Here is a 25,748-nt window from a genome sequence, read left to right on the forward strand (position 1 = left end):
AACTTTCTCTTCACAATATCCCACAGATTCTCTATGGGGTTCAGGTCAGGAGAGTTGGCAGGCCAATTGAGCACAGTAATATCATGGTCAGTAATACCAGTGGTTTTGGCACTGTGAGCAGGTGCCAGGTCGTGCTGAAAAATGAAATCTTCATCTCTATAAAGCTTTTCAGCAGATGGAGCATGAAGTGCTCCAAAATCTCCTGATAGCTGCTGCATTGACCCTGCCCTTGATAAAACACAGTGGACCAACACCAGCAGCTCCCCAGACCATCACTGACTGTGGGTACTTGACACTGGATTTAACTGTACCTTTATATTTAATCTATTTTTCTGCCACATCCTTTTTTTCTGTGCCTGCTCTGTTGCATCTAAATTCATTTAATGCACACACAAATGTTAATCACACTCAGCAATTCTTTGCTACACTGACTCCGTTTTGTTTGGGGCAGCAACAATATTGCTACTCTTCTGAAATATGTTGATGTCCACATGCCATGATTCATTTTTCATTTTCCATTGGTGAGAAATATGGACTTCCCAGACTTCTTATTTCTTCCCATTGCCATGTTGTCACCTGCCTTCCATTGATGAGAGCTTTTTCTATGCATCTCACTCAACTCGCTTAACGAAGGGCTGACTTGACTCAGTTTAAATAAAATAAGTACGGTTTCTGTTTGCAGCAGTTATGCATGAAATATGTTCAGGACCCCTTGATGTAACACACCAATGTTGGTATTTGTAACAACTTGGCTCGACTGGTTTTTAAAAGATTTTGTTTTTCCCAGACATCCCTGCTCCTCTTTCCAAATCACTTCCATGTATTTTATTGTTGACAATTTTTCTGGAAATCCACACACTCAGATATATTCAAAAGCTTTTTGCAGTAGCAATACAGAATGCAAATAACCTTTGAAACCTTTGGGATTTTAAGAAAAATATGCATAAACAGAAGGACATAAAAATAACAACAAAAAAGTACAAATATAAAATTCAGATTGTTGGCCTTACACATAGTTTCTTTTGTGTATTTGTTATTTTGTTTGTTGAAGAACTTTGTGATTTTTTATCTTGTAAAGTGTTATATGAATAAAGCTTTACTTACTTTCCTCCAGAATGTGTCAGCCAAAATTGGCATGTGGCTTTAAAGTTTACCCAGTAAATTGTAATTGTTTTATTTAATGACTTGAAGTATGAAAAAGTAACACTGTCCAGAACGCTTTAAGAGCCTCCGTGCATCGACGGCTTTGACTCTTTTACCAACGGCATTTTGGAAAATGTGACATGTGGAAATTTAAATAAAAAAAAAAGGCACAAATCAACTGTTTTTTATTTGATAAAATCATTTATTTCATTTGAAATATTTAGGTTAACATTTCCCTCAATTCCCATCTTTTTTCTGTGATAGATTCATCTCTAAATAACATCAGTGAAAATAAGATCAAGCAACAGATGAAAAGAAAATGAGGAAATGTCACATGAGGACAAAAAGATGTTGATTTTCCGATAGTTAGCTCACTATTAACTTTATTGAATAAATTCTCATGTTTCATTCAATAAACCCCCTCAGATACTTTTATTTAATACTGTAGTTATCCAGCATGAGAATGTAGAAAGGTGTTCACACAAAAAACGGTTTTCAGTTCTGTTTTTAAGACAAAAGTGCCTCGCCGAACAAGTAACGGCCGAGTTCTTGACGAGTTTGAGAACAAGAGGCTTCATGTATCTACTTACACATGGAGTCAAATGATAAATAAACATTTATTTACTTGAGCTGACAAAGGATTTGTTCAACAGTTGAAAGGCTAACTTCATTCAGGACTGATAAAAAAAAAGCAGCCTGCTGTTCCACGAATGAGAAATAGTCAAAGGCAACTTCACTCGTACATATCTCTCTGGTGTCAAAGCTGACAACTTCCCAGCACTGATTATATAATAATCCACATTTTTAAGGTTATTAGAAATCATACAGTACAAGTTGGCAATCTCAGTGTTAATGCAAATCACGCAACCCCTGCTACAGGTCAATACTACATGCACTTCTCTGCAGAAAATCTCAGAGGTTTTTTTCTTTTTTCCTTCCAGAGCTGGAATATTTTCACACAAACAAACAAACAAACCATGTTTGAACTGATTTTCTTATGTGTGCCTTACTTGACTGGATAGTTTATGCAGCTGATTTGGATCCCCTGTATTGTAATGTTACATTGGTCTGATCTTCAAGTCGTAAAACGAGATTAGCCAACTCCTTCTAAAAAAAAAACACCTCCGTTTCCTTCGTTCCCTCCTCCTTTGTGTCCCTGCTCAAAGTGCCATCACCTCTGAAAACCATATTTTATTCCCGGCTTGACTTTTACCAGAACGTGACCTGCAGAGACGTTACACCCGAGGAATATTGCACGCTGCCCAGCTTTTTCATTAAATGCATCACTTTGTTTGTAATGAATTTAGAAACCATGAGTTTTGCATTTTGAAAAGAATTACTGAAATAAATCAATTTCACGATGGTTTTATAACTTAAAGATCCACTGGTATATCTCACACAAAATTATTTATTAGGTCAACATTTCACATGTGAAAAACTTATTTCACGTCCCCATCACCATTTTGAAGACATCTTTCTATATAAGAATACATTGCTGAATTCCAATATATGACCGCCAACAAGTAAAGGCAATGACAAGGCTCATTGTGTTGCAATGCATCATTTTAGACACAATGTAAAGACCTGATTTTACAATCCACTGGGCCTGAGGGTTTTGCTGCAGGTGCCTCAGTACCAGACTTCTCATCAAAGTCTGACATGTTTGTAGTTTATACCATTGCTAATTAGAGGTGTTTGACTGGCAAAAGAATATTTTGCTTAAAATTAGCCATGCAGTCACAGACTTATGACTGGCGAGTAAAAATATGGACTACAAACAGCATGAAAAAGGATTGAAAATGTCCATTACTTTGGCTGTTTGTAAACAAAATCGTTTGAGTCACTAACCTGCCAAATTGTTGAGTTGGTTGTGGACATAAGCTCACTGGAGACGTTCTTGAAGTATTCAAACATTTAAACTCTAATAAAGAGTTAAATATATTGCAGTCTGTATTCAGAGTATTCCCCAAGCCTGCATCCTTGGAAAATTCACCAATAAACCCAGTTCAGTAATCAAACATCTCATCTGCACCTTACATCATCCTGTGTAAACCCAAATAAATCCTGTTAGATTGATTTTAAAATAGGATTTAAAGAAGAAGAAGAAGATTTAAATTGTATTTTGTCCATTTGTTAATTTCCAGTTACTAAACCTTTTAAACAGAACCGTCGGATTATCAAGAAAGGTTGCGGTTTGTGTTGTTGATATGCTATTTTTCCTCAGACATGTAAAGAAACTACAGAGAGTAAAATTAAAAATGAATGTGTTTTTCATTCTGAGATTAATGTTTGAAATAGCTGATCCCGATCTTGCCCATCTCGTTTAAGCTGACGCTTAATAACAGGCTTGGTTAGATACACAATGTCCTTAAACTGTACATGCTCATATACACTGTGAGTTATACTAACCCATCTGACAGGAAGAATTTGGTCCTCTCAGTACAGACGATTACATTAATGGATTTTCTCTTATAAGACCCACTAAGATCCTAATCTGGTCCAGAAAAAAAAAAAAAATGTTTTTGACCTTTAGTTTTATCCTACTGATATATCTACATAGATATGTGCATAATTACCTGGGACGTCATTGACAGAAAACGGAATTGTTATTTTCTGAAATTAAACAAATCTTTTGAAGTTTTCCTAACTGATGAGCTGACGTACACCGGTCGTGTGCAAAAAGAGGTGGATAATCAGCAATTAAAGATCAGTCTGTCGGAGAGTACAAATGTTAAAAACGGAGCTGAAGAAGCATCACCTTCTGTGCGAAGACCCAGACACGTCCGTGTGTTAAAACTCAAAAATGTCATTCTGTTTCTTCGCTAGCTTGGCCACTTCCTGTCTTATAGCCTGCACAAGTGCAGAGGTGGAGAGGCTGCTCAGAGGCATGCTGTCCATGTCCTTCAGCACCTGGGGGAGGCTTTGCTCAGATACTGTGCGAGGAGCAGTGGGCGGCTGCTCCAGTGTCTGGCTGTACTGCAGGGGTAGCCTGGTGGGACTCCCCTGTGGGTAACGAGGATTAGGAAAAGCTTCAGCATACCCAGGTAGGGGTACCTGAAAACAGAGTGCACAGGAAGGGAAAGGAAAAACACAATCTTAACAGTAAAGCAGGAGCACATAAGTGTGCAAATCAGTGCAGGACTATGAATTGAAATGAAAAGATTTCCAGAACTTTCTGACTGCTGTCCTGACAAATTAAGTGGAAATACTATAACAAGCCTTCACAGAACAACTCTACTTTACACCGAGATAAAATTGTTTCCAGGATGACTCAATTTACTAATTAGGTGACTGCTGAGCACAGTTTGTTGCACTGGGTTTCGTTGTGATTTTTCTTTTTGCAAGAAAATATGAATCTTTCGAAAGCTCGCAAAATCACTATTACAGACCTAAATACAAATAAGTATCTATAACAAGCACTAAAAAGTGATGCTTATGGGTGATCACAGGGCACCAACATTAGTTTCTTAATAATACACTTAATACTGTATGTATTCTCAACATCTGATATTATTCTTTTAGTAGTTTTTTTTTTTTTAAGTGAGCCTTGATGGGGAACAAACAGGATAAATGGGGTTTCTTACAGAGTCTGTCCACTGCGGCTGGACATCCTCAGGTTCTGGTGGATAGGACATCCAAGAGGGACTATGGTAGGACGTAGGGGACGTGGGGACAAAATACTCTGAGTACCCTGGCTTTGCAGCGGGGATGGCGTAGACAGCAGTAATAGGGTTTCCTGTTTAAATAAAAACAGTCAATCGTTGTTTTGTTGGGGTTTTTTTCATCAAAATGAAAGGCTATTATATAAAGACTCGATGCAAGCATTTTAAATTCTGAATCGCCTCGTCGTCTGCTTACCTGAGTAGTTTGGCACAGGCTGTTCTGCAGCGATAGATGGAAGTGCTGCTCGGGTGAATGGCCCGTATGGGTTTTTCTCACTTTGACTCCGCATTTCAGCGACAGATGTTTCTGAGCTCCTTCCCTTAGGCCCCAAGTCCGAGGTGGAACTAAGTCAAGACATTAGAGAGGCATGAACAAAAAACTGCAGCAGAAAGCCACCACTAGAGGGCGCACACACTCCACGCAAAAAAAAGAAATAAATAATAACATCATTAGTATTCTTGCCATCTCTCTATACACGAGTTCATTATAAAAATTTATAACAAGGCCTTAAATCACCCTTACCACAACGAATCTTCTTACAGCCCCTGAATATGAATGTTTATGTGATTTTTTTTTTTAAAAAAGGAGCATCCAAAAGGTTAGCAAACGAAAGATGGTTGTTTGTCTCCACTGGTGTCTGTTTTTGTGTTATCCGTTTTGCTAATCTTTTATGTCTTCCAAATCTTACCAAGCGCCTGTTTAAGGAAAGATTGTTGTGTTTTCCTTTACAAGGTGCCACACATTGGCTTTTGTGTATTTTGGCGAAGCTTGTGCTCCGATTCTTAATCGTCTTGTTTCAGTATCTTTGTCATCCGTGTCATTTTGAAAACGAACTCCTCTTTTCATTCATGGCTGTCTTCATTTTTTACCGTCTTAAGGAGGTTCTGTGAGGAGGTCCAGTGCGAGGCGGTAAAGGAGGCGGAGAACCCACGGTCATCTCAGGAAGCTGGGTGAAGCGAAAGGCCTTAAACGACAGCGAGAACTCTTTTGATCAAAGAACTTGTTTTTGGATTGGTCACTTGAAAAGACGAAATAGCTTCTCCAACTCACAGGTTTAGGCAGGCTGCACTGATAAATATCTGCTCCGTAAGATGGCACCCAGTGGAGTCCGCCCCGGCCCGAGCTCATGGTGCCTGGAACGCTGCTGACCACGTCTACGTAGGGGAGAGGAGGCGCGGGGCTGTATTGGTCCGGAGGGGGCTGCTGGTGGTGGCCGTGCCTTCCAGTTGTGGACTGGCCCCCAGAAGCCAGGCTGAACGCCTCCTCCAGCAGCAGGTGCATCTGCTGTCGCACCTCGTCGATGGACGGCTGTGAGCTCAGAGTGGACGTCTCTGAGTGGCCTTTAAGGCCACGGCCGTACATGTACCTTCGCGGCCCCAGGAGGTGATCAACGTTTGTCTCCTCGATCAGCTCCGGCTCAGTCTGTGAAATATATACACAGTAGATTAGACTCAACTGACTCTTCAAAAACTATGAGAGCTGAAGACAAAAAGAAAAACAGTTAAATGTGACAAAGAATCCAGAGAAAGATGGCGTTATCCCCACAAAGTTTCAACGTGGGCATGTTATTCGTCTGGCAATTTTCTGTGTTTGTTTTGTGTAAAACATTTATGATTTTCTGGCAAAAGGTCCAGTCTGGTTTCATCAGACCACATTACATTCTACTACAAGGTTTCAGATTTATTTATTTCATTTTTTTTTGTCAGAACTGGATGTTTTATTTACAGTAAACCCTATTTTTTAGTCTGAACACAATAAAGATAAAGGAGATTGTTGTGAAATATTTCTAGTGCTGAGAAGATATTCTTGTAGATCCTTAAGAATTGATGATACCCAAACCTTCATTGTGCCATGTTGGATTTACACCACAGAGGAGTTTTTGAAGCCTTCTCCTGAATGATACTTTGTACAATGAGTTTATTTGATATTCCTTTGAAATTTCTTTGCTGTTATCAGGATTTGAACCTGAGTTGTGGTTCAGGTGATTTATTATCACTGGCGACAAAGAGAAGACTGAATACTTTACATTTGTTTTTTTAAAGGGTGTTTAAATCCAGTATTGCTAAAGACTGCAGTTACATGTGATGTTTTTTTCAACAAATTAGTTTTTCATTTGACGTGTCCAGAGTAAATGCAACATTTGTAAATACAAATATGTTTTGAAAAGATTGATCATGGTCAAATTTTTATGGGGTGTGTACGCTATTGAGAGCAGTATTTATTGTCCTAATAATTTTTTTATCTTTTAACATACTTTTTTTTGTCACTATGTCCTTCTATTCAGTAGTCCAGCACAGTGACAAATTTATACAATTTGAGGCTGCCCTACTTCCTGTGCAAAAAGAGGGCAGCCACAGTAGAGCCAGCACAGAGAACCTCATAAATCAGCCCTCCTGAAAAAGGCAAGAGACTTAAATCTGCAGCCAGACCGGTCCCTTTGTATTCAACAAGGCCAGGACTCATGAAAAAACACAGTGCAAACCAACACATGGTCATAGAAGTATAAGAACTTATTTTTTTCCCAGATGGACGTGTCATACTTTCTCTGCAGTTCAATCCCCTTGTGATGGTGAGGTGAATGCTTGTCACTGGACCAATGCGAGATTTCTGATGCCGTTTTTTGTGTAGGCCAGAATGAGCCAAAGCACCATCAGTTTGCACAAATGCTCCATTTAACTACGCCTGCACTTTTCTAATGAAGTAGAAATTTAGATAAATGTTTCGAATTTCTTTGACGCTAAAAATATTCTGACTTCAAGACCATAAAAGCATGTTAGCAACAAAACAGCTGCACATCACCCATCAATGCTTTATAAATCCATCCATACATTTTCTTACACCCTTGTCCCTTGGTGGGGACCTATCTCCAGCTAATGTTCTGGGTGAGAGGTGGGATGCACCCTGGGCAGGTCACCAGTCTGTCGCAGGGCAACACAGAGACACACAACCATGCACACACACACTCACACCTAGGGACAATCTGGAGAGGCCAATTAACCTGACAGTCATGTTTTTGGACTGTGAGAGGAAACCGGAGTACCCAGAGAAAACCCACGCATGCACAGGGAGAACATGCAAACTCCATGCAGAAAGACCGGGGCCGGGAATCGAACCCAGAGCCTTCTTGCTGCAAGGCAACAGCTCTACCAACCGCGCCACTGTGCAGCCCGCTTTATAAATGTTTACATTTAATTATAAATTGCCCGTTTCTCTGCTCAGTTTGCAGAACACTTCAAACCACTCTTGAGCTGAACAGGTCTAATGCATAGCTCTGTTTGCACACCAAGTCTCACAGTAAAGAGAGAGGGATTTCACAGAGTCCTCATAATCCTTATAATCAAGGTTCCCATTTAATTGCATTTGTTACAGTTGTGGAACTGACTTTTTTAGCGTTGCTCAGTTACTTGATCTGTGAAATTTGGTCACATTTTTTTAGAAAAATAAAATTAGAACTTATGTTATATTTCTGCAACAAGAGTCTGCATTTCCTAAAGGTCTTGGCATTTTCCAAAGTTGGAGTATAATTAATCCGAAGTTTCTGTTAACTACACCTCTATGGTATCACATTTCTCTGACAATATCTTCAACAATGTAAATGTACAACACAAGCTCTTCTGGACAAGAGTTGTTGTCCAGAAAGGTTTTGGGAAGTTTGGAACCGTTAGCCCTAATGAGAGGAACTGTGCATTTAAGTTAGCTCTAACATTGGCCATTAAAACAACACATTTCTTTAATGTGAAATTTCTTTCATCACCAGTAGAGTGCTCCTTTAAGCTATTGCTCTGGAAAAAAAACAACAAAAAAAGAGATGCTTTTTAGCTGCTAACTGGCTGATTAGGTTGGGTCGAAACGGTTGGTGGGTGTTGACACGGGACTCACATCATAGCCGCTGTTGCGGATGCCTCTTCTGGGCCTCTCTCTCATTACAAGGAGGTCCATCTCAGTTCCTCCGGGACTTGGACTGCTTAGGCTTTGTCTGCTGCGATAGGCCATCTGTCCGACCTGGGAATGCCTGCCAATTAGAGTAAACCGAGTGAGCGCAACACAAATCAAACATGCAGAAAAGCAATTCTTTACTCAAAGCGTCCGAATTATTCGGTCAGCCTTTCGTGAGCCTTCAGCAGAAGAAGAACCTCGTCGGTTTGTTGCTTGAGGTACGACGAACAAGGTGAGGAAAATAATTGGACTCCTGTTTGAAAGGGGTGGCGCTGACAAAGAAGGTGCTACATTTGGAGAGGACAAAGATAAAAATAAAAATGTTGGTCACACATTAGTGAACAACTACAAGAGTTTTAGATTTTAATATTCTTTTGATCTCTTAATATAGCCGGTGTGTGTCATTACACACCATGTTGGGGAAAATATTAACAGATACCAAGACATGTCAGTAGAGGTGGGCAGATCAATCCAAAGTATCAATAATCGGTATCCGTATCACATTGATTCTAGTGTGGTAAGCAACACTGGGTTTTATTTGTAAAAATAAATAAATAAATAAATAAATAAATAAATAAATAAATTTGGCAACAATGTATGATTTTCATTCCAACTCACAAATATGTGGCAAAACGACATTAAAGTTTGTGGCTATATTTTGGTAAGTTATTTAAAAATTAGTGCTGGAAAGTGAAGTTGTACTTTTATTATTATTATTATTTGAAAGCAACAAGAGATTGTGACCATAAAAACCTTGGACAGAATCACGTTGGCAGAGTTCATCAGCTCCCAGAACCAGATTTGGTGGCACGAGCATTGAATGGCCCATGGCAAGGTCCCAGCATGCCATGGAAAAGATAGTTATTCCCTTTTCCAAGTCCAAAAAGTTCATTAAGGTTTATTGGGCAAGATGTAAAATCTGGTAGATTTAAAAAAAAAACCCAACTAAATAGTTAGTATGTTTTATATCCATGTCTCCCTTTATATATTTCAGAGGAGGGAACAGAAGGAATCCACTGATGCAGCAAATTACAAATCAGTCACTGTATGCTAGAATGATGAAACAGATGCCAAAGTGATGAAGATGGATCTGTGGTGAAGTGAAATTCATATCATTATTGACACAAATTGAACTGTGTGATAACTCAAAGCAGAAGGACTAGAAGCATCCAAAAAGATAATTTTGTGCAAGACGAGCTGAGGGCACCGTCAAGGCATAGAGGGAGACGGATACAAATATGATTATAAATATGTTTCTGAGTGTAAACCCAAACAACCACAACCGTATTTCTGGGAAAATGAGATGGCCTCAGGAAACATGCCCAGTCCGGACCTGGAGGATTTTGTATTCTCAGAAAGATAAAACTGGGAATCCAATACAAATCCTAGTGAATCTGGTTGAATTTATTTCTGCTAAGAAGAATGGGGGGGAAAAAATGTCCATTCAAAGGTGACATGCAATTGCAAGATAAGTTTCTGGGTGAAAGACATACCAATATATTCTAGAAAGCTGTTATTTCCTGGGTGAAGAACCGTGCGTCGATGAATGAGACAGCCTGATATAAAGAGCCGAAACTTTTTGACAGCAACGGAACGCAAGCAATGTCAAAACATTGTCTCTATGTAAATATACATTAATATACATCTACTCCATCTAGTCTCTTACCTTCTGTGAGACTTGACGTATGTGGACCCTCGTTCGTCGTCCGGCTCCAGAGGTCTGCCATGCTCACCGACTTCCCTCTCATAGTCGCTCCGTTGTTTATGCACCAGGGCTCGACCTCCGCCGCTGCTGCTGCCATTGGTGGACGGGAAATCGTAATAGCCTTTCTTCTTAGCTTTTAGCCTCAGTTTGTTTCTGTAGTGCTCAATGTCTGATTTCTGCTTCAACGCCAAGTTGACCTGAAGAGCGGGCAGACCAACAAGTGCAACTGAACACAAGGTGATCAAAACTTAAAAATGCGAAGCGTATTCGTCTTGATTCTTCTGGTGCAGATTGTGGGTTGAATATGATGTAAATTAAATTAAAGAAATGCTTTTTCTCTTGTTAAACAAAGGAAGCTGTGGCATGATGATACTACTTAATGTTTTTTTTCAGGGAGACAATTAAGCCTCTGCATTTGTTTCAACATGTAGCAATTGCATTAGGCAACTACCACAATGCAAACACAACAAATAAAGTCAAATGTATTCTAAGTGAAAGAAAATCATACAGTCTGTCTTCTCCAATGACAAAACAAGAAAATCAAAGTGATAGTGAGGACATTAGGAGTCTTGTCCATTGTGAGCAGCAGGAATGCATATCGATCAGCATCAAGAGTGAACGCCTTTACAGCCACTCCTGGTGAATTGTTATTAAAATATTTTATCTGATAAAGAAATCTTATATTCCAAGAGTGTGTAGAAAGGTAAATTATCTTCTATATCTGCCATGAGAGGAATGCTTGGCGAGAGCAAACACGCAGGTTCATGGCAGGGTGAGAAGGGTTTTTCATAAGGCTTAAGTAATGAAAGAAGAGATTAAATGTAAAGTATGAAAGCGGCATAAAACAGCTGATTCAGAGTATCCAAAATAACCAGAGATAGAGATATTTTAAAGTGATGGCGCTTCAGGGTTTCCAGAGGCATGGGGTAATCTAATTAAATAATAAGCTATAACCTAATTTCTAAAATGTATAGGTTCAGTTCAAAATAAGCAATTTTTATAGAGTAAAATCCATAATAGTGTTGAGCAATGGAAATGACCACAAAGATTTGACAAAGTAAAGAAAGAAGTGGAATAACTGGAGGAAAGATTCAAATATGTCCTTTGCACATATCCAGGTAGCTCCAGACCATTGTGATACTACCACTGTGTAAGACTGTTAGCATGATGTTAAGTTTCTAAGAGGCAGTGTTGAGTTTTAACAGATGGTCACACATTCAAAATATTTCCTGCGTCTTGCATCAGTCCACAGAATAGTTTTTGGCAAATTGTAAACAAGCCTTAATGTTCCTTCTGGACGTCATTGCTGTTTTTCCCAGTCTCTCTTTCATTTTTAAAACGTTTTCCATAAAGGAGACAAGAGAGTTAAACAGTTCTTAAGATGTTATTCTGGATTTTTTTTTATGACTTCTTTGATTACCGTATTTTTCCGGACTATAGAGCACACTTCTCTTTAAGCCGCACCTACAAATAAAAAAAATAAAATGAACTGGAAACGTACATATATAAGCTGCACCGGGCTATAAGCCGCTGGTGTCTCCACCGCTATCAGTTTTCCACAAGGACTAAATCTGCAATTAAGGACGCAGCCTTGTGCCTCCAACGCCGACCCATGGACTCGTTCACGCCGAGCAGCAGCTCTATTTCCCTCCTGTACTGCCAGATCGATAGCCCTCAACTTAACAGCGGCATCATTTTCTTTGTGTGGTTTCCATGATGAGGCAGTATGAGTTTGAAGAAATTTCTTCGTTGTGCCTGCTGGTAGTATGCGCTTGTTCTAAATGAAAATGTAGCACTTTCTTCTTTGATTTCCAATTTTGACTTCCAATGATTCACTTCCTGCTAAAGAGCCCCCTGGTGGTAGAAGAAAAATCCACAGAAAAGCCGTATGGTTCAAAACGTGGGAAAAAAGTAGCGGCTTACAGTCTGAAAAATACGGTAGTTATTATTGGAGTATTGGTCATCTCATGGGAAGTTTTGCCACTTTTCCACATTGTCTTTATTTATGGATAGTCATTCTCACTAGCTGGAGCCCAAAATCCTACAAAAACATCTTTGTAACCCAATTCAGACTAAGAGACTTTAATCAATTTATTTCTCATCTGTGTTTTAATTTCGATCAGGACTTAATTTGTTGCTGTTCAGGCTACTTCATCCTGACAGGCAGTTTCTATTACAGTCATTTCCTGGTTCTAGAAGAGTGAACAAGATGCGACCATTCATACTGGAGTAAAAAATATATGGTTGATCTCAATGATTCGATAATAAAAATATCTTTTTGTGACATAAAAATTTGTTTGATAATTTAAACCATTCAAGTTTGACCAAAAAAAAAGAGAGAAATCTGTAAGAGGGCCAGCGCTGTTTTACAGCACTATATCTCCAAGTAACGTTCTTGCTCAATAAAAACCAACATCTCTCTAAGTGTAGATGTGGGTGTAAATCACCTCTCCGTTGACGATGGCCAAGTCCTGGCTGCGGTCGGAGGATGCAGGGTGGGAGCAATTTGTCTGTGCAGTTGCAGGCTTTATGGAAATCAGCTGCAGGGAGCCAGAAGATGTGTCGTATGGATCTGAAGACAAGAGCAGAAGTTCACAAACAAAGAGACAGCAAATACCAATAATCATTACCGTATCAATAAAACGGGGGGAAGAGTTGTCATCCCGCCTGTCTGGCTGCCCTCTTCCCTTACTTCCATCCCCCCCCCCCAGAAAAGAAGAATGTGAACCATCAGTTTCTGAATTGTATCACACAAAAGTCATCTGTCTCAGTAAATGAAGTTGTAGATAGAAACAATAGATCACAAGGACAGCTTTGGCTTCCAGTGTTGTGGTAATGCATCTGTGTGATAAATGAAAGAAACTGACTCTGCACTTTTGTCCGTTATCCAGCGTCAGAAAAAAAAGAAAGAAAAAAAAAACAGACTCAGTTCCAGTTTCGCCGAACTCAGCTGTTGAATTATTCAAATCTAGCCGTTAGGAAAATCAGAATCTGACAAATTTGATCAAATTTACAAGCAGAGAGACGGAACTGGAGGAATTTTTACTCGTGTCCACCACATTTGGAGCACTTAGCCTCAGAACAGGGGACAGAACAAGACATTATTCAAAGTAGAACAAAATTTAATGGAACAACGAGTTATGAGATTTCACAAGGTATTTCTGGACTTATAAGAGTTGAGTATTAGAGTGTGTGTGTGTGTGTGTGTGTGTGTGTGTGTGTGTGTGTGTGTGTGTGTGTGTGTGTGTGTGTGTGTGTGTGTGTGTGTGTGTGTGTGTGTGCGTGTGTGTGTGCTCATCTTGGTTTGTCACAGTACCAGCAGTCAAACACACCATACCGTCTCAGCAAAGTGTCTGTCTCATGCATATTCATTTGGTCCATCCCCACCTAGTGCTGGGGGGTCAGAGGAGGGGTGGTTACCTTTCTGACTACCAAAAAGCTGCAGTGCCAGTGCACTCCCTTTAACTGACCAGGTGTACGATGGAAAACCTTAGACAGTGCAAACATCTTTATCCAAAAAGGGAAAAATATATTTTTTGCTTTGCTTTTTTTTTTTTTAAGCTCTTGACCTTGCCAGCGAAGAAGCGATAAAATGACTCGTTTGTATTTGCATCTACGTGCGACTCTCACCGTCCCTCCTGTGGGCCTCCTCCTTTGTCGATTTCTGCTGCGCTGTGACTTTCGGCACCGTCAGGCCCCTCTTAGAATTCAGCTTCTCTGATTCGTCGCTGATGACGGAACCGTCTTCACTTGGCAACTTGCTGCAAGTAACCATAGCAACAGGAAAGGCGGTTAAGTTCCCAGGAAGCTGGGCTGGCAGCCAGGTTATGTCATCCCTTCCTTTTTTACAACCTCACCTTTTCCCCGATATCCACTAAAGCTCTTGTCCATTAACTATAATGTGTTTAACAAAATTAAATAAATTGCAAAACTATTATGCATGTTTAAAGAATACTTCTTGCACAGCCAAGCTGTCTTGCTGGATTTAAGCTAAACAGCATGAAACAGAAAAATCTCCTTGTTACACAAACATTTTGCGTGTAATGTTTAAAAAGCTAAATGTCATTTCACTTGTGTCAAATTCATTTATCTTAGGTATGTTTTTATAAGCAACTAAAAAAAATGCAAAATAAGAAACTTATCTCCAAATTACACCGCTGTTTTGTTTTGGTTTTTTTGTGTGAATTAATTAATTGTTTAATATTTTGTGGCACTGATCATCTTCATCCACATTTGTCAGGCAAAAAGCAAGCAGAGAGAGGGAATGGAGAATGCAGCAAATGTCCTGAGGTTGGTATTTGAACCCTGCCTGTGTCAACGACCAGTAGCTTCCCTCTGTATATTAATTACTCATTTATGTCACATAGCTGGAGAAACAAACAAATCCTGGAATAAAAGTAAGAGAAAATGTGGTAATTTCAACATTTTTAAAAGCCTTAGAGATTATGACTTTTATTACTCTAAGAGAACAGCAAAAAATTCTGTAATTTCTTGGAAGAAATATGTCAGAAAATTACAGCGAGTTCAAGATTAGGTTTTTTCAACCTATAGTTCAATACGCATTACGTATTGCATGGTTGAGCATATGTTGAGTATGTTTCTAACAATGTGCATTCATGTCTAAAGTGAGCCACGACTGCTTCGCAAATTAATTGTACAGTTGTTGTATTCATACTTCTTCCCATGACTTCAAACACTGTAGTGTTTGCTGGATTTAGAGCTAATCAGTCCTTAGCTGAAAAAAAAAAACTACAAGACTGGCTGTGAGATCAAAGAATCATGTTCTAACCCCTATTAGTCTGTTAAAATTGATAACAGCAATGAAAAACTCTAAAGCAGGCAATGCTGCAGAGAGAAAGACACAAAGAAATGTTAGTCTAACAGAGGCGTGTAGTTCACTTTCACTGAAAGAAAATTGTGATTAGAAGACAAATGAAGTGCAGGATTTTATATCCACCAAGTATGAATGCATGGATTTTTTTTTTACTAGCATGTTTGTCAAATATTGCAGCTGTTTAGATAAAACCAAAAAAGGAAATTAAGAAACTTTAACGTATCATCTGAACAACCTGGTATCAACAGCTGCTACTTGAGAAAAACAAAATTGATCAATTTGAATAAAAAAAAAACGTATCAACCTCTTAATGTCAACCATAATACATACTAAACAATAAATAAATAAACAATATTCGGTGAACTTTGAGTTCTCATTTTTATAACTAATCTTAAACAGGGCTGCCCCCTGGTGGGGGGGCAATAAGCAGCTGTATACATTTGCTAAACCCCCAACAAATCTCTTTCTGAATGGCAATATTTATTTCTCTGTTTTTTTTTTATTTATTTATTTATTTATTCATTTATTCTTAATATCTGTCTCTCATTACCAGCCTCTTCCATCAACAATACCAGAATCACAAATTTAGGTCAAAAGTAGGTGAGTTGCAGTAATTCAAGGTCAACATTTTTGAGGGGCTGAAAAGTATCTTTTATATACCAAATTTAGTACAAAATCAAAAAATTAAAGAAAAATGTTTAGGCTACTTAAAAATATACAACTTATCTTGTTTTTCATCATTCATTTTTGATTCAGCCAAACGGCTTTTGACGTTAGTTTACCACTGCAATACCGCATTTTCTAGGTTGCAAAATACATATTTGTTTCAAAGAAAGTTTTACACTACAGAAAAATAACTAATAAAAGCTTTTTAACTCATGGTACTGAAAACACAAGTTGCTTTGGCCATGCTCTCAATATGCAACGATGCACAAATCAAAATGATATTTCCGACTAGACTGAAGTATTGCTTCATCTTCGTTTTTAAAAAATACATATTTTTAGGCTTCAGTGTCCTCTTTTCAACAGTAAGGAAAAAGGGAGGAGAAAGACATCTTTTTTTTCCCCAGAAAGCTAAAGCAAAGCTGTTGATATAATATTCAACATTATAGCTTTGACACAGTTTTGGAAAATAAAAGGGTAACAGAGATCATAGCTTGAAGAGAGGAACAGTGGGAGTATCTTACCTTTTGTGTTTGTCAGCAGTGTGACTTTTTTTGTTGGCTGTCCCGTCTTGTTGCAGTGCCTTTTCTAGCGACAGTGATGTGTCCCGGATTTGTAGGGACATCACTAAAGTGTCCTGACTGACAGGCAGCGTCTCCTCATCTCCTCCCTGCTGGCCCAGGTGCTGCTTGGCATAGTCAAATCCCTGGACTGGCTGATGGACGTGTTAGGCAGGAATAAAGAGTGACAGGAGAGAGTTTTTTATAACTAATTTCCCCCCTTCTGCCCAGAAAATGCAGTTCGGTGTAAAAAATGCAAAGATATGTATGAGTCCGCCGCAGACAAGCATCTCGGCATAGTTGCCAAGTACATCCTTAAAAGTCAGAGGGATTTAAAAAGCGGAACTGGGATTATCGCACGTCACGCTTTTGAATAGATAAGCACAGATTTAACTGTGACTCTTCTTCATGTTCTTCCTGTCTCTGGTTAAATAATAAATACCAAACAGCCGCAGTCAACAAGATGAGATACATCGGTCTTTGTGGAAACCCACTGATTAAGCTCAGCAGAATGCAAGACAAGATAAAAGTGTAAAACCAAGTTTGTGTAAAATTTGGTATCGGTATGCTTATGAATAGAAGACCACTCACGCAAATATATGCTGAAAAATTTACGACTGCTGTCATCCCGGAGTCATAAATTGTCTGACACACATCACTGCCCGAGAGCAGCCGGGCCAAACTGCAAAATCAATGTGTTATACTCCCGTTGAACGTTCATCTTCTTTAGCACACTCACACACACACGCACACACACTCAGAGTTTTATTGAAAGTGCTGCTGTTGCTAGTCTTTAAAGAGGAAGCACTAACAAGTAAGCATGATGAAAGGGTTCGGTTTGCACATTCCGTACTGCGGAGGGCTTAATGCGAGGGTCTTTTTAAAATTTTAGGAGTCACTATCTTTGAGCATTTTTTTCCAAGAGCTTTCCTTTGCTTCCATATTCCTTCGTAGCAAGTATTCACGGTGTACTCTGAAAATGAAATATCTTAAATGTCCTGGCAGACCACATGTGAGGTTTAATGAAAATGATTTTAGTGGTCTCTGTTTTATAAAACGAGATAACAGGATCTTCCTCTATGTGCGTGTGATAACTGCTCTGTAGTTAGAATCTGAGCACCGCTTTGGTTTAAATGCATAAGATTTCACTGCACTATGAATGAATCAACAGAGAAAGCGATGGGGTCTGCCGTTAGCTACGCTCTGCATTTTAATTTGTCTGCTCCGATATATGCAAAGACCAAAACAAGATAAACAAGTGTATCATCTCAATGTGAAAGCACTATAAGTATTTGCATGTACTCAGGCAGAAAAGATCTTTCTGCTTAAAACAGCCTGCATAACACCGTTGCTCTATGAGGCCTAACCTTTTAAATCCTGCTATCTAGAGACAGCTACAATAAGAAGAAAGGACAATATTAGCCTTGCTTCCCAGAAAATTACTTTTTGAAAGCTTTGTTACTCTGAAGTGCTGTTATATCCTTGGTTTTCATCAGCACAGCTGGATTTACTGAGTTATATCAGCAGTGTTCTCTGAACAGAATCCCATTCAAATCCCACGGCAGGCGCAGCAGAGCCTTGGAAACAAAAACACAGATTACTAATGAGAAGAATTACAGAGTAATAGATACCTGGTGGTAATAGCTCACATCCCTCCGATACGCCATCTGAAAACACAAAGGAGGCTGTTAAAATGGTGCAAAGTGAGATCTAAGTTTGGCTACCAGATTATCTGAGATTCTCCCAAATAAAGACTGAAAGGATTAAAAGAGTTTAGGTGATTGGGTTTGGGTTATTTGGTTCAAATCAATCATATTAACTGTCATGTGCGACACCTGGAACTATTTTAAAAAGTAATAAATGAGAAAAGCGAGACCAAGGCATGGAGTTACATTTGGAATGGCAAACCAGTGCATTAACACTGCACAGTATCCAAACAAGGACAAAATAGCTGACAGAAAAGGGGTACAATTTACACTCATGAAGTCAAGATTTATGTGATGATTCATCAACTGAGGATTAGAAAGTCAAGAGAAATGTTGTGTAAGAGCAGCAGCTTGGGGACTTAACAAACCGAGGGCTTTATAGACATCCTGTGGTGAGTCCAGTGTAATCACGGTTCACCACGGTAGTGAATGTGACAATATCTGCTATTCGAATAGCTAACCAATGTTGTTTCTCTGATGTGGTTGGCTGTCAGCCAGCACTGTCATTTCTGCCAATAACTGTGCTGTCAGAATAGCCTACATTTTATTGGTGGGTCAAGGAGCGATGGTGCAACTCAAACTGAGAGTTTGAGGAATAAAAAGTCTCTTCAAATGAATGTTACACATGTCATGGATGGACGGGAAGGTAAACTGGTCAGACAGCATCTGACGTCAAATATTATCTCCATCAATTGGCTCAGACACACAGGAATAAAAAAACTCATTACTGCAGATATTTATTGTGCCCAAGGTGGTTTGGAGAAATCATTTAGTGTGGTATTTAATAATATGATCCATGAACAGTAGATGTTTTACACTGACACACAAAACACAACAACACAAAAGAGCACATTTTCTTAGCTGACTAACAACAAATAATTATAATATTTAGTGAGCATGGAAATTGATAGAACTAACTGCATAGCTAAAGGTAAAGGACTGATAGAGGGAAACTTACCTTGGCTCTGGGATTGAGGTTACCAATGGCGTCAGCTTTAAAGTCGTTCTTGTTCTTTTTGCACAGCACAGCTGTGATGATGATAATGATGAGTGTTACCACTGAGATCGGGGCCAAAACTGCAGCAATAATCCAGAGGTTATTTGGAGGGTTCTTGACCACAGCTGAAAAAGCAGAAAGATGTTTTGCCGTTTCTTAATTAAGTAGACTATAAGGACTGCGACTGAAACATTTGGCCCACAAGTGAATTACTCTAAATTCCGGACACCTGAATATCAGCCTCATTCAATAATTTTAAAAAGAATATATATATATATATGCCACACTTGTGTATCTGCCATGTTGTAGCATGAGATATTTATTCAGAAATATGTTACACAGAAACATTTTAGGTAAAGCATTATTTACACCTTTTTTTATTTCAGTACTATGCACAAATATGCACTAAATATCTTTCTGAACATTTCTGCTTAAGACAAAATAACATATGGCAGCCAACCAGGAACAACCACTGACTGCTATCTTCATCTTCCTGCCCTGCCAACACTAGTAAAGTCGCCTTCTTCAGTGTTGGAATCGAACAACCTCAGAATGACTTTGTCACACACTTCCTCAGTCTCTCTTTCATTTTCGCTCTTTCGTCTCACGTTAAACATCCATATTATTGGCCACATAATTGTCGCCGCGGCGTTTTCAAAACGTGTGAAAAAAGCAGTTGCTTCTAGTCTGGACATTACAATAGGTGCAAAGATTATATAAGGGTGGAGATTTTAAAGCAATAACAAAAGACGACATTCTAAAACATGCAGGATCATTAGTCGCCCTCGCCAAGTGACATCGTGCAGCTCAATCTGATATACAGAGGCCCTGATTCAGCTATTGTAGGCTACGATCTATAAGAAAACGCTGCGTGTGCGCACCCTTGCTCCACTTCTCTTTCCCTCTTAGAGTTGAGCAGATCTGCAGCCTTAAACAAACACCGTCCCACTGGGAGCATTTCAAGGAGATTACAGAGCAACCCCCCTTTTCTCTGGGCCCTTCACCCCCAGCGCCGGCTCCTCTTTCCAAGCCGACGGTGAATCACGTGTTTTCATTTACCTTACTGTGAAGGGTGTGTTAAAAAAAAGTTCTTTATGGTCAAACAAGGGAGAAAGGAAGTGTGCTTACGTTCTGCTTGCACCTGGACAAAGTAGCCCAGGGTGAGCGCCATGGTCTGAGAGTCCACTGTGTTCAGGACCTTGGCAGCTGACGTGCCAGACAGAGGGATGCCATTATGCTGGATGTAGTAGGTCATCTCTGCTGGATTCTTTAACCCGGACACTCTGCGGATGCTCACCATCTGGTCGAAGACAACACGTCTTACGCCACAGTCATCAGAAATGATGCAGTAGGCTAAGCAGTTAATTACATTTTTGTGCAATTCTGCTTAAATGACTAAACTGAAATGTTAAGAGCAGTTGTTTAGTGAAAGGTCTCTGGCTTGTTTCTGATGGGCAATTAGTAAATGATGAGCTGAGGAGCTCCCTAATTATGAGGCACGGACCACAACTACTCATCTCGAGTGTTATAAAAGCGTTTATCAAAGTGTGCGCCTTATGAAATATTCATAGCATTTGAAAGAAGCCAACATAAACAATGTCATTTCACTGACTTCTCATAAACACGCAGGGGCAGTCTGGTAAAATATCAGAGAAGACAAAATAAGCTGATGCCCACTGCTTTAGTACCTGGACGGTGAAGCTGCCCACAGTCGTGGCTCGTCTAAAACGAGTGCCCTGCTGCCCCGCCAACACAAACAGGTCTGCCAAACGCTGCTCCATTAGACTGGCAAAGCTTTGGTACTGTCCCTCCAGGCTGGCATTATCGACATCCTGGATCACTGCAAGTTCAGTCGTAAGGCAGAGAGTGGAAAGATGGTTGTTAAGACAGATAGTAAACTGTTCTGGAGGGCAAAAAGTAAAAGAAAAAAAGAACAAGAAGAGGGTAAGAAATGTTGACACGTCCTTTTGGTTTATACAGCCCAAAATGTGTAGAGAAAACTTAAAGGGGACAAGCAAAATAAGTTGAGTGTTGTCACATTTGGGGAAAATAACTGGTAGTAAAAGTGTTACGTCCCGACAATTTACAACGTTCAAACAGCACTGCAAAGAACTTATGAATTAGGACATGCGGAGGCTTCATAAACGTCTTGATTCCAGCATCACAGAAGACAACAGCAAAACCCCAAATGTGTGTTCGGCTGGGAAACTGGACCTTTTAACTTCAAAGAGCCGTTAAACCTCATTTAGAGAAACCAAAACACTGCCTGTAAAGTGTGCTCTTTCTGGAATATTGGCAGTTCATCACAAACAAATTGTGGTCAGTCCAAGATGGATACCCGCAGATTTTAACAGGATCAGTAAACACTTTTTATTAGGTATGTCTCATTACTAGGACAGCTTTGGACCTGGTTTTGCCAAAAGAACTGCCTTAATTCCTCAATTCCCCATTCTAATATTCAGTTTAACTTAACAGGTCATCTTAACCATGTTTAGGTTCCAATATGCATTGACTTGTTGCCATATAACATGTGATTTATGCTATTATAAACATTTCCAGTTATTCTGGCATTATCTGAGTCTCTGAAAACTTTCTCATTATCATCATCAAAATCACTTACCAAATTCAACCAAGGGGTTTTAAAGAAAGAAGAAAATTTGAGCTTTATCTCCAAAGACTGAGGTTATGTGGATCAGAGGCCATATTCTCCCAGACAATCATGTTGTGGTAACCAAAAAAATAAATAAAAAAATCCAAATTAATGTATAAAATTGGCATAATATGTGTTTGAATTTTAAGATTTTAAGCAAACATATATTTTGAGAAACCAAACGATGTTCAAATCTAATCATTTAATACTCAAAGGTCTGTTGAAATGTATGAATTTGATGTGATCTAACAAGCAAAAAAAGACAAGCTGGCACAGAAAAATAAATTTGGTTTTTTTTGTTTACCTTCCTTACTAGTGCTAAACAAAAGAAAGAAACGTCCACACAGGTGCTCCACTTTATCGAAAACTGAAAAAGCATTTCTGCTGGTTGTATGTCTTGTTGAGTGGGAGTAAATCTCATTACGGAGGTGCTGACCTTGTATTGACTCAGCCTAATATTGCAGCATGTGCAGGTTAAGAGCCATAAAATCTGATCTAAGAGACTCAGACCTGAAGCCAACGTACAAGTATGAATTCAAACATTGAGGTTTGTTCTTTGTTCAGCAGATAATGTTAATTTGGATCAACAGAAGATACAATAGAAAATTAGGCACCACTCTCCCAAAAGATAATTAAATTTAAAATAATCAAATAAAAAAAATGTAATTTTACATTTGTTAAAATTCATGTAAATATCCTGTAAGTATGCTACATCGTGTAATTATATTATTAGGAAAATCCAAAATATTCTTATCACTTTCAGAAACATTGTTGAATTTAAAAGATGACTTTAAACCTGCATGTGCCAAATGTATGTATAACTTGCTAAGACCAAAGTGAAAGAAAATATGATGAACGCAAGCAGACTTTTCTCAAGTTTTCACAAATAATGCTTTGATTCCATCATATAACTACTACATTACTTCAATAATGAACGCATGCCTGATAAATGCATTTTGAGATACTTCAGAAAGTTTCAGAAGAGGATTTTTGTTTCCCTTTACCCAATTAGAGCAATGACATGCTTACCTGTGACTACCCAGAAGTCTCTGGTTTCAACAGACGTGTTCAGATTGTGGTATTCAAGTGCTGCAAAGACAAAGAAACGTTCTCATAAAAGTCACGTCCTCTTTTCAAGCTTTCATCTTGTGCACTTTGACTTTATAAAGCTTTTCTCATGCCATCTTTGATTTGAGTGATTAAAAGGAAACATTTAGAATAATTCCAATGGCTTTGATTACCCCGTCTCTGAGATGAGAAGGTTGACACATATTTTGTATTTGAGAAAGAGTCTTGTCAAAATTTCCAGAAACATCACAAGGGTAGGCAACAGTTTACACTTTTCCACATTTTTTTTTTTCTTGTCTGTGGTTGAGATATCTGTTCAAAGCCTCGTTATCTCCGAATGCCAGACAAATAGAGAAGAGACGACGTGCTTAAAGCCGTGTGAGTTCTGGTTGTCTCTGTATTCTCTTACATGTATTTCCTGCCTGATTAAGCTCCTGTGCCGCGGGCCGGGGGGGCTTGGCACAGCGGTGTTTGAGGGGGAAATGCTGCATCAGTGGCCTCTTAAAGCAGACTTGCATAAGTGCACACTCAGGCGTGTCAGGGGGAGATGGGCGGGGGGCGAAAGGGTGAGAAGAAGGAGAGCAATGGTAACAGATAGGTCGGAAAAACTGTCAGCAAAATCTGCTTTGGGCAAGCTTAGTTGGATCATCAGAGACAAGCATTCAAATCAAACTGTTTACAATAGGCGGCGGGAGAATGAACTATTGAAGGGCTTTGGGACACTTAAAAAAAACGCAAAAATATATATTTTGATCCGTGAAACAATTTTTTAAACAATAATTCATTGCCCACCTATAACTGTTTTTTAAATTGCAGACAAAAAAATGTCCCTGCAGCTTTACTCATGTTCTTGAGAGAAATAGATGAAGAGTGGCGAGGGAGTAAAAGAGCTGAAACGTGCAATCCAGCTTACACAAGAGTCACACAGCAACACAGAGCTGCAGCACTTTTGAGTCTTGTGAGATCCCAGGTCTGTTCTGTAGGACCAGAGTTCAGGGTGGTGGAAAATCAACCACTGTTTATTATCTGCTGCAATAATTGCCTTTGAAATGAGGGAGCAATGTCTGCCAGAATATGCTTGCGCCACCCATGTAGAGGGTAACATTAAGGTACAGCAAAAACAAGCACAATAAATGACATCTGTCTAAAGTATTTTGTGTTTGAGTTTCTTTCTATGTCAGTTCCTGCGTTTCAAGGGAGCTTGTCTTCATCTCTTTGCTTGGAAAACGAAATGGATCTGTAAGTTAACCAAATCATTCAGCCTAACTTCACCAACGAAGCACAAAAATAAACGAAAGAGGTTCTTCATTTTGGCTCTATCAGACATCCCATTTATCTTCATTTAACCAGAAAATACACTAAAAATGAATTCAGATCATAAGAAAAATTATTTCAAGATTGAATTTTGTCGACAAATGCTAACCTTCTGTTCTTCTCAGACTGGAAAACTCCGTATGTTTTTAAATTATCTGTCTTCTTGTTTTGTCTGTCCCTTTTATTCCGCCGCAGGATCCACACACTCATCTCATAAAGTCAGGGAAAACTTATGCAACCACATTTTATTTACCACGCTGAGCCGCTTATCCACCATCCGCAAATAAATCACATATCTACTGTGATGAAAAATACGCAACCAAGACAGTAAAACGATAAGTGATGAACTCCAGATTACTTTTAGTAAGACACGGTAGCGATTGGTAGCAATCGAGCATAACTGTTTCTGCCACGGACACACCAGCTGCAAATACAGTGCTTCCAGATGAACACATTTTATTTAAACTAACATTACCGATTAAAAATAAACTTGTTTCTCAATCCTGACAAATGTTATCTATTCGCTCTGGAGAGAAGGGGAAATAATAAAACAATACAATATAGGTTAAGCTAGAAAATATCCCATGAGTCATTCATTCTTTTAGTTAAAATAACTGTCTCTAAATGTTTTTGATTTAGATTTTTTTTTAACAGATATACTCAGAGTTCTTGTGAAATGAGTTTGTATTTCTTCTGATAGTGTACTTGTGAAGGTTATATATGTCTAAGTTTTAGGATCTTGTAGATTTTTTAATTTTAATGGAAAGCTAGTTATCTCCAAATCATTCAAGTGGATGAATCATTCAACAAACTTTTACAATCTACAGCATAATGTTTCCAACAGCAAGATGTTGTCTTAACAAGCCTCCAGTTTACTCAAAATGATGGTACAATGTTGTTTTTAATTCTCTACATCTTTACTGTTGTATGTGTGGTTTGAGAAAGAACAACTGTAACCTGATGTAAAGAAATAGGAGCTGGATGTGATGGGCATGCTAAAAGCATCCAGGATCAAGGATTTTTCTTGTTCTGTTTTGGCAAAGTCACAAAGTCTCAGAAACATTGTCTTTATGGATTTTCTGCCTGGAAGCAGAATCAAGAATGAAAAGACAAAATTAGCTTGTCTTTTTTTCTTTTCTTTTTTTTTTTTTTTTACCACAACCCTAGACTGTTGCAAGCCAGTATCTGAGGTTTGCATCATGATGAATGTGAAGTGGTAAAAAATATTCAACCGTTAAAAATTCTAATTTTGCACAACAGTTTCCCCTTCAACTATACGACAAATAATTGTAGCATTGTTGATTTTCTCCTGTTAGATGTTGGCAAAAAATTGGTTTCAACTGGACTTAAATCAGAAGTTCCACATATTTCCCCATCTGCTGTGCTCAGTGAAAAGTCTCAGTTCTAAAGACAGCATCTCAGGGCATTTTATTTATTTTTTTCGAAGTATCACATCTGTCACAGGAATGTGACAGACACATTGCTCCAAGTGCTGGCTGTTGCCAGAGG

At 38.9% G+C, this 25,748-nt stretch overlaps 1 protein-coding gene across 2 annotated transcripts in view; it reads right to left on the reverse strand.

Moving 5' to 3' along the window:
• Positions 1-1,324: 1,324 nt before the first annotated feature.
• kiaa1549lb (KIAA1549-like b) overlaps positions 1,325-25,748 on the reverse strand; it is a 62,678-nt gene continuing 38,254 nt past the window's right edge. The window contains exons 8-22 of one of the 2 annotated variants that reach the window (XM_081605225.1): positions 22,887-22,946; positions 20,896-21,047; positions 20,336-20,507; positions 19,169-19,332; positions 18,136-18,171; positions 16,469-16,659; positions 14,078-14,208; positions 12,895-13,019; positions 10,409-10,644; positions 8,686-8,818; positions 5,857-6,228; positions 5,676-5,752; positions 5,002-5,150; positions 4,728-4,879; positions 1,325-4,197 (exon numbers count right to left, since the gene is read on the reverse strand). In XM_081605225.1, the coding sequence (XP_081461351.1) occupies positions 3,934-4,197; positions 4,728-4,879; positions 5,002-5,150; positions 5,676-5,752; positions 5,857-6,228; positions 8,686-8,818; positions 10,409-10,644; positions 12,895-13,019; positions 14,078-14,208; positions 16,469-16,659; positions 18,136-18,171; positions 19,169-19,332; positions 20,336-20,507; positions 20,896-21,047; positions 22,887-22,946 (2,414 nt within the window). In that variant the 3' untranslated portion in view covers positions 1,325-3,933. Of the gene's footprint in view, positions 4,198-4,727; positions 4,880-5,001; positions 5,151-5,675; positions 5,771-5,856; positions 6,229-8,685; positions 8,819-10,408; positions 10,645-12,894; positions 13,020-14,077; positions 14,209-16,468; positions 16,660-18,135; positions 18,172-19,168; positions 19,333-20,335; positions 20,508-20,895; positions 21,048-22,886; positions 22,947-25,748 lie in introns of both variants that reach the window. The other variant, XM_008405887.3, reaches the window with a different exon arrangement.

Source organism: Poecilia reticulata, chromosome 3 (genome assembly GCF_904066995.2).
Source record: "Poecilia reticulata chromosome 3, P_reticulata-male-v2, whole genome shotgun sequence".
Taxonomy (NCBI): Eukaryota; Metazoa; Chordata; class Actinopteri; order Cyprinodontiformes; family Poeciliidae; genus Poecilia; species Poecilia reticulata.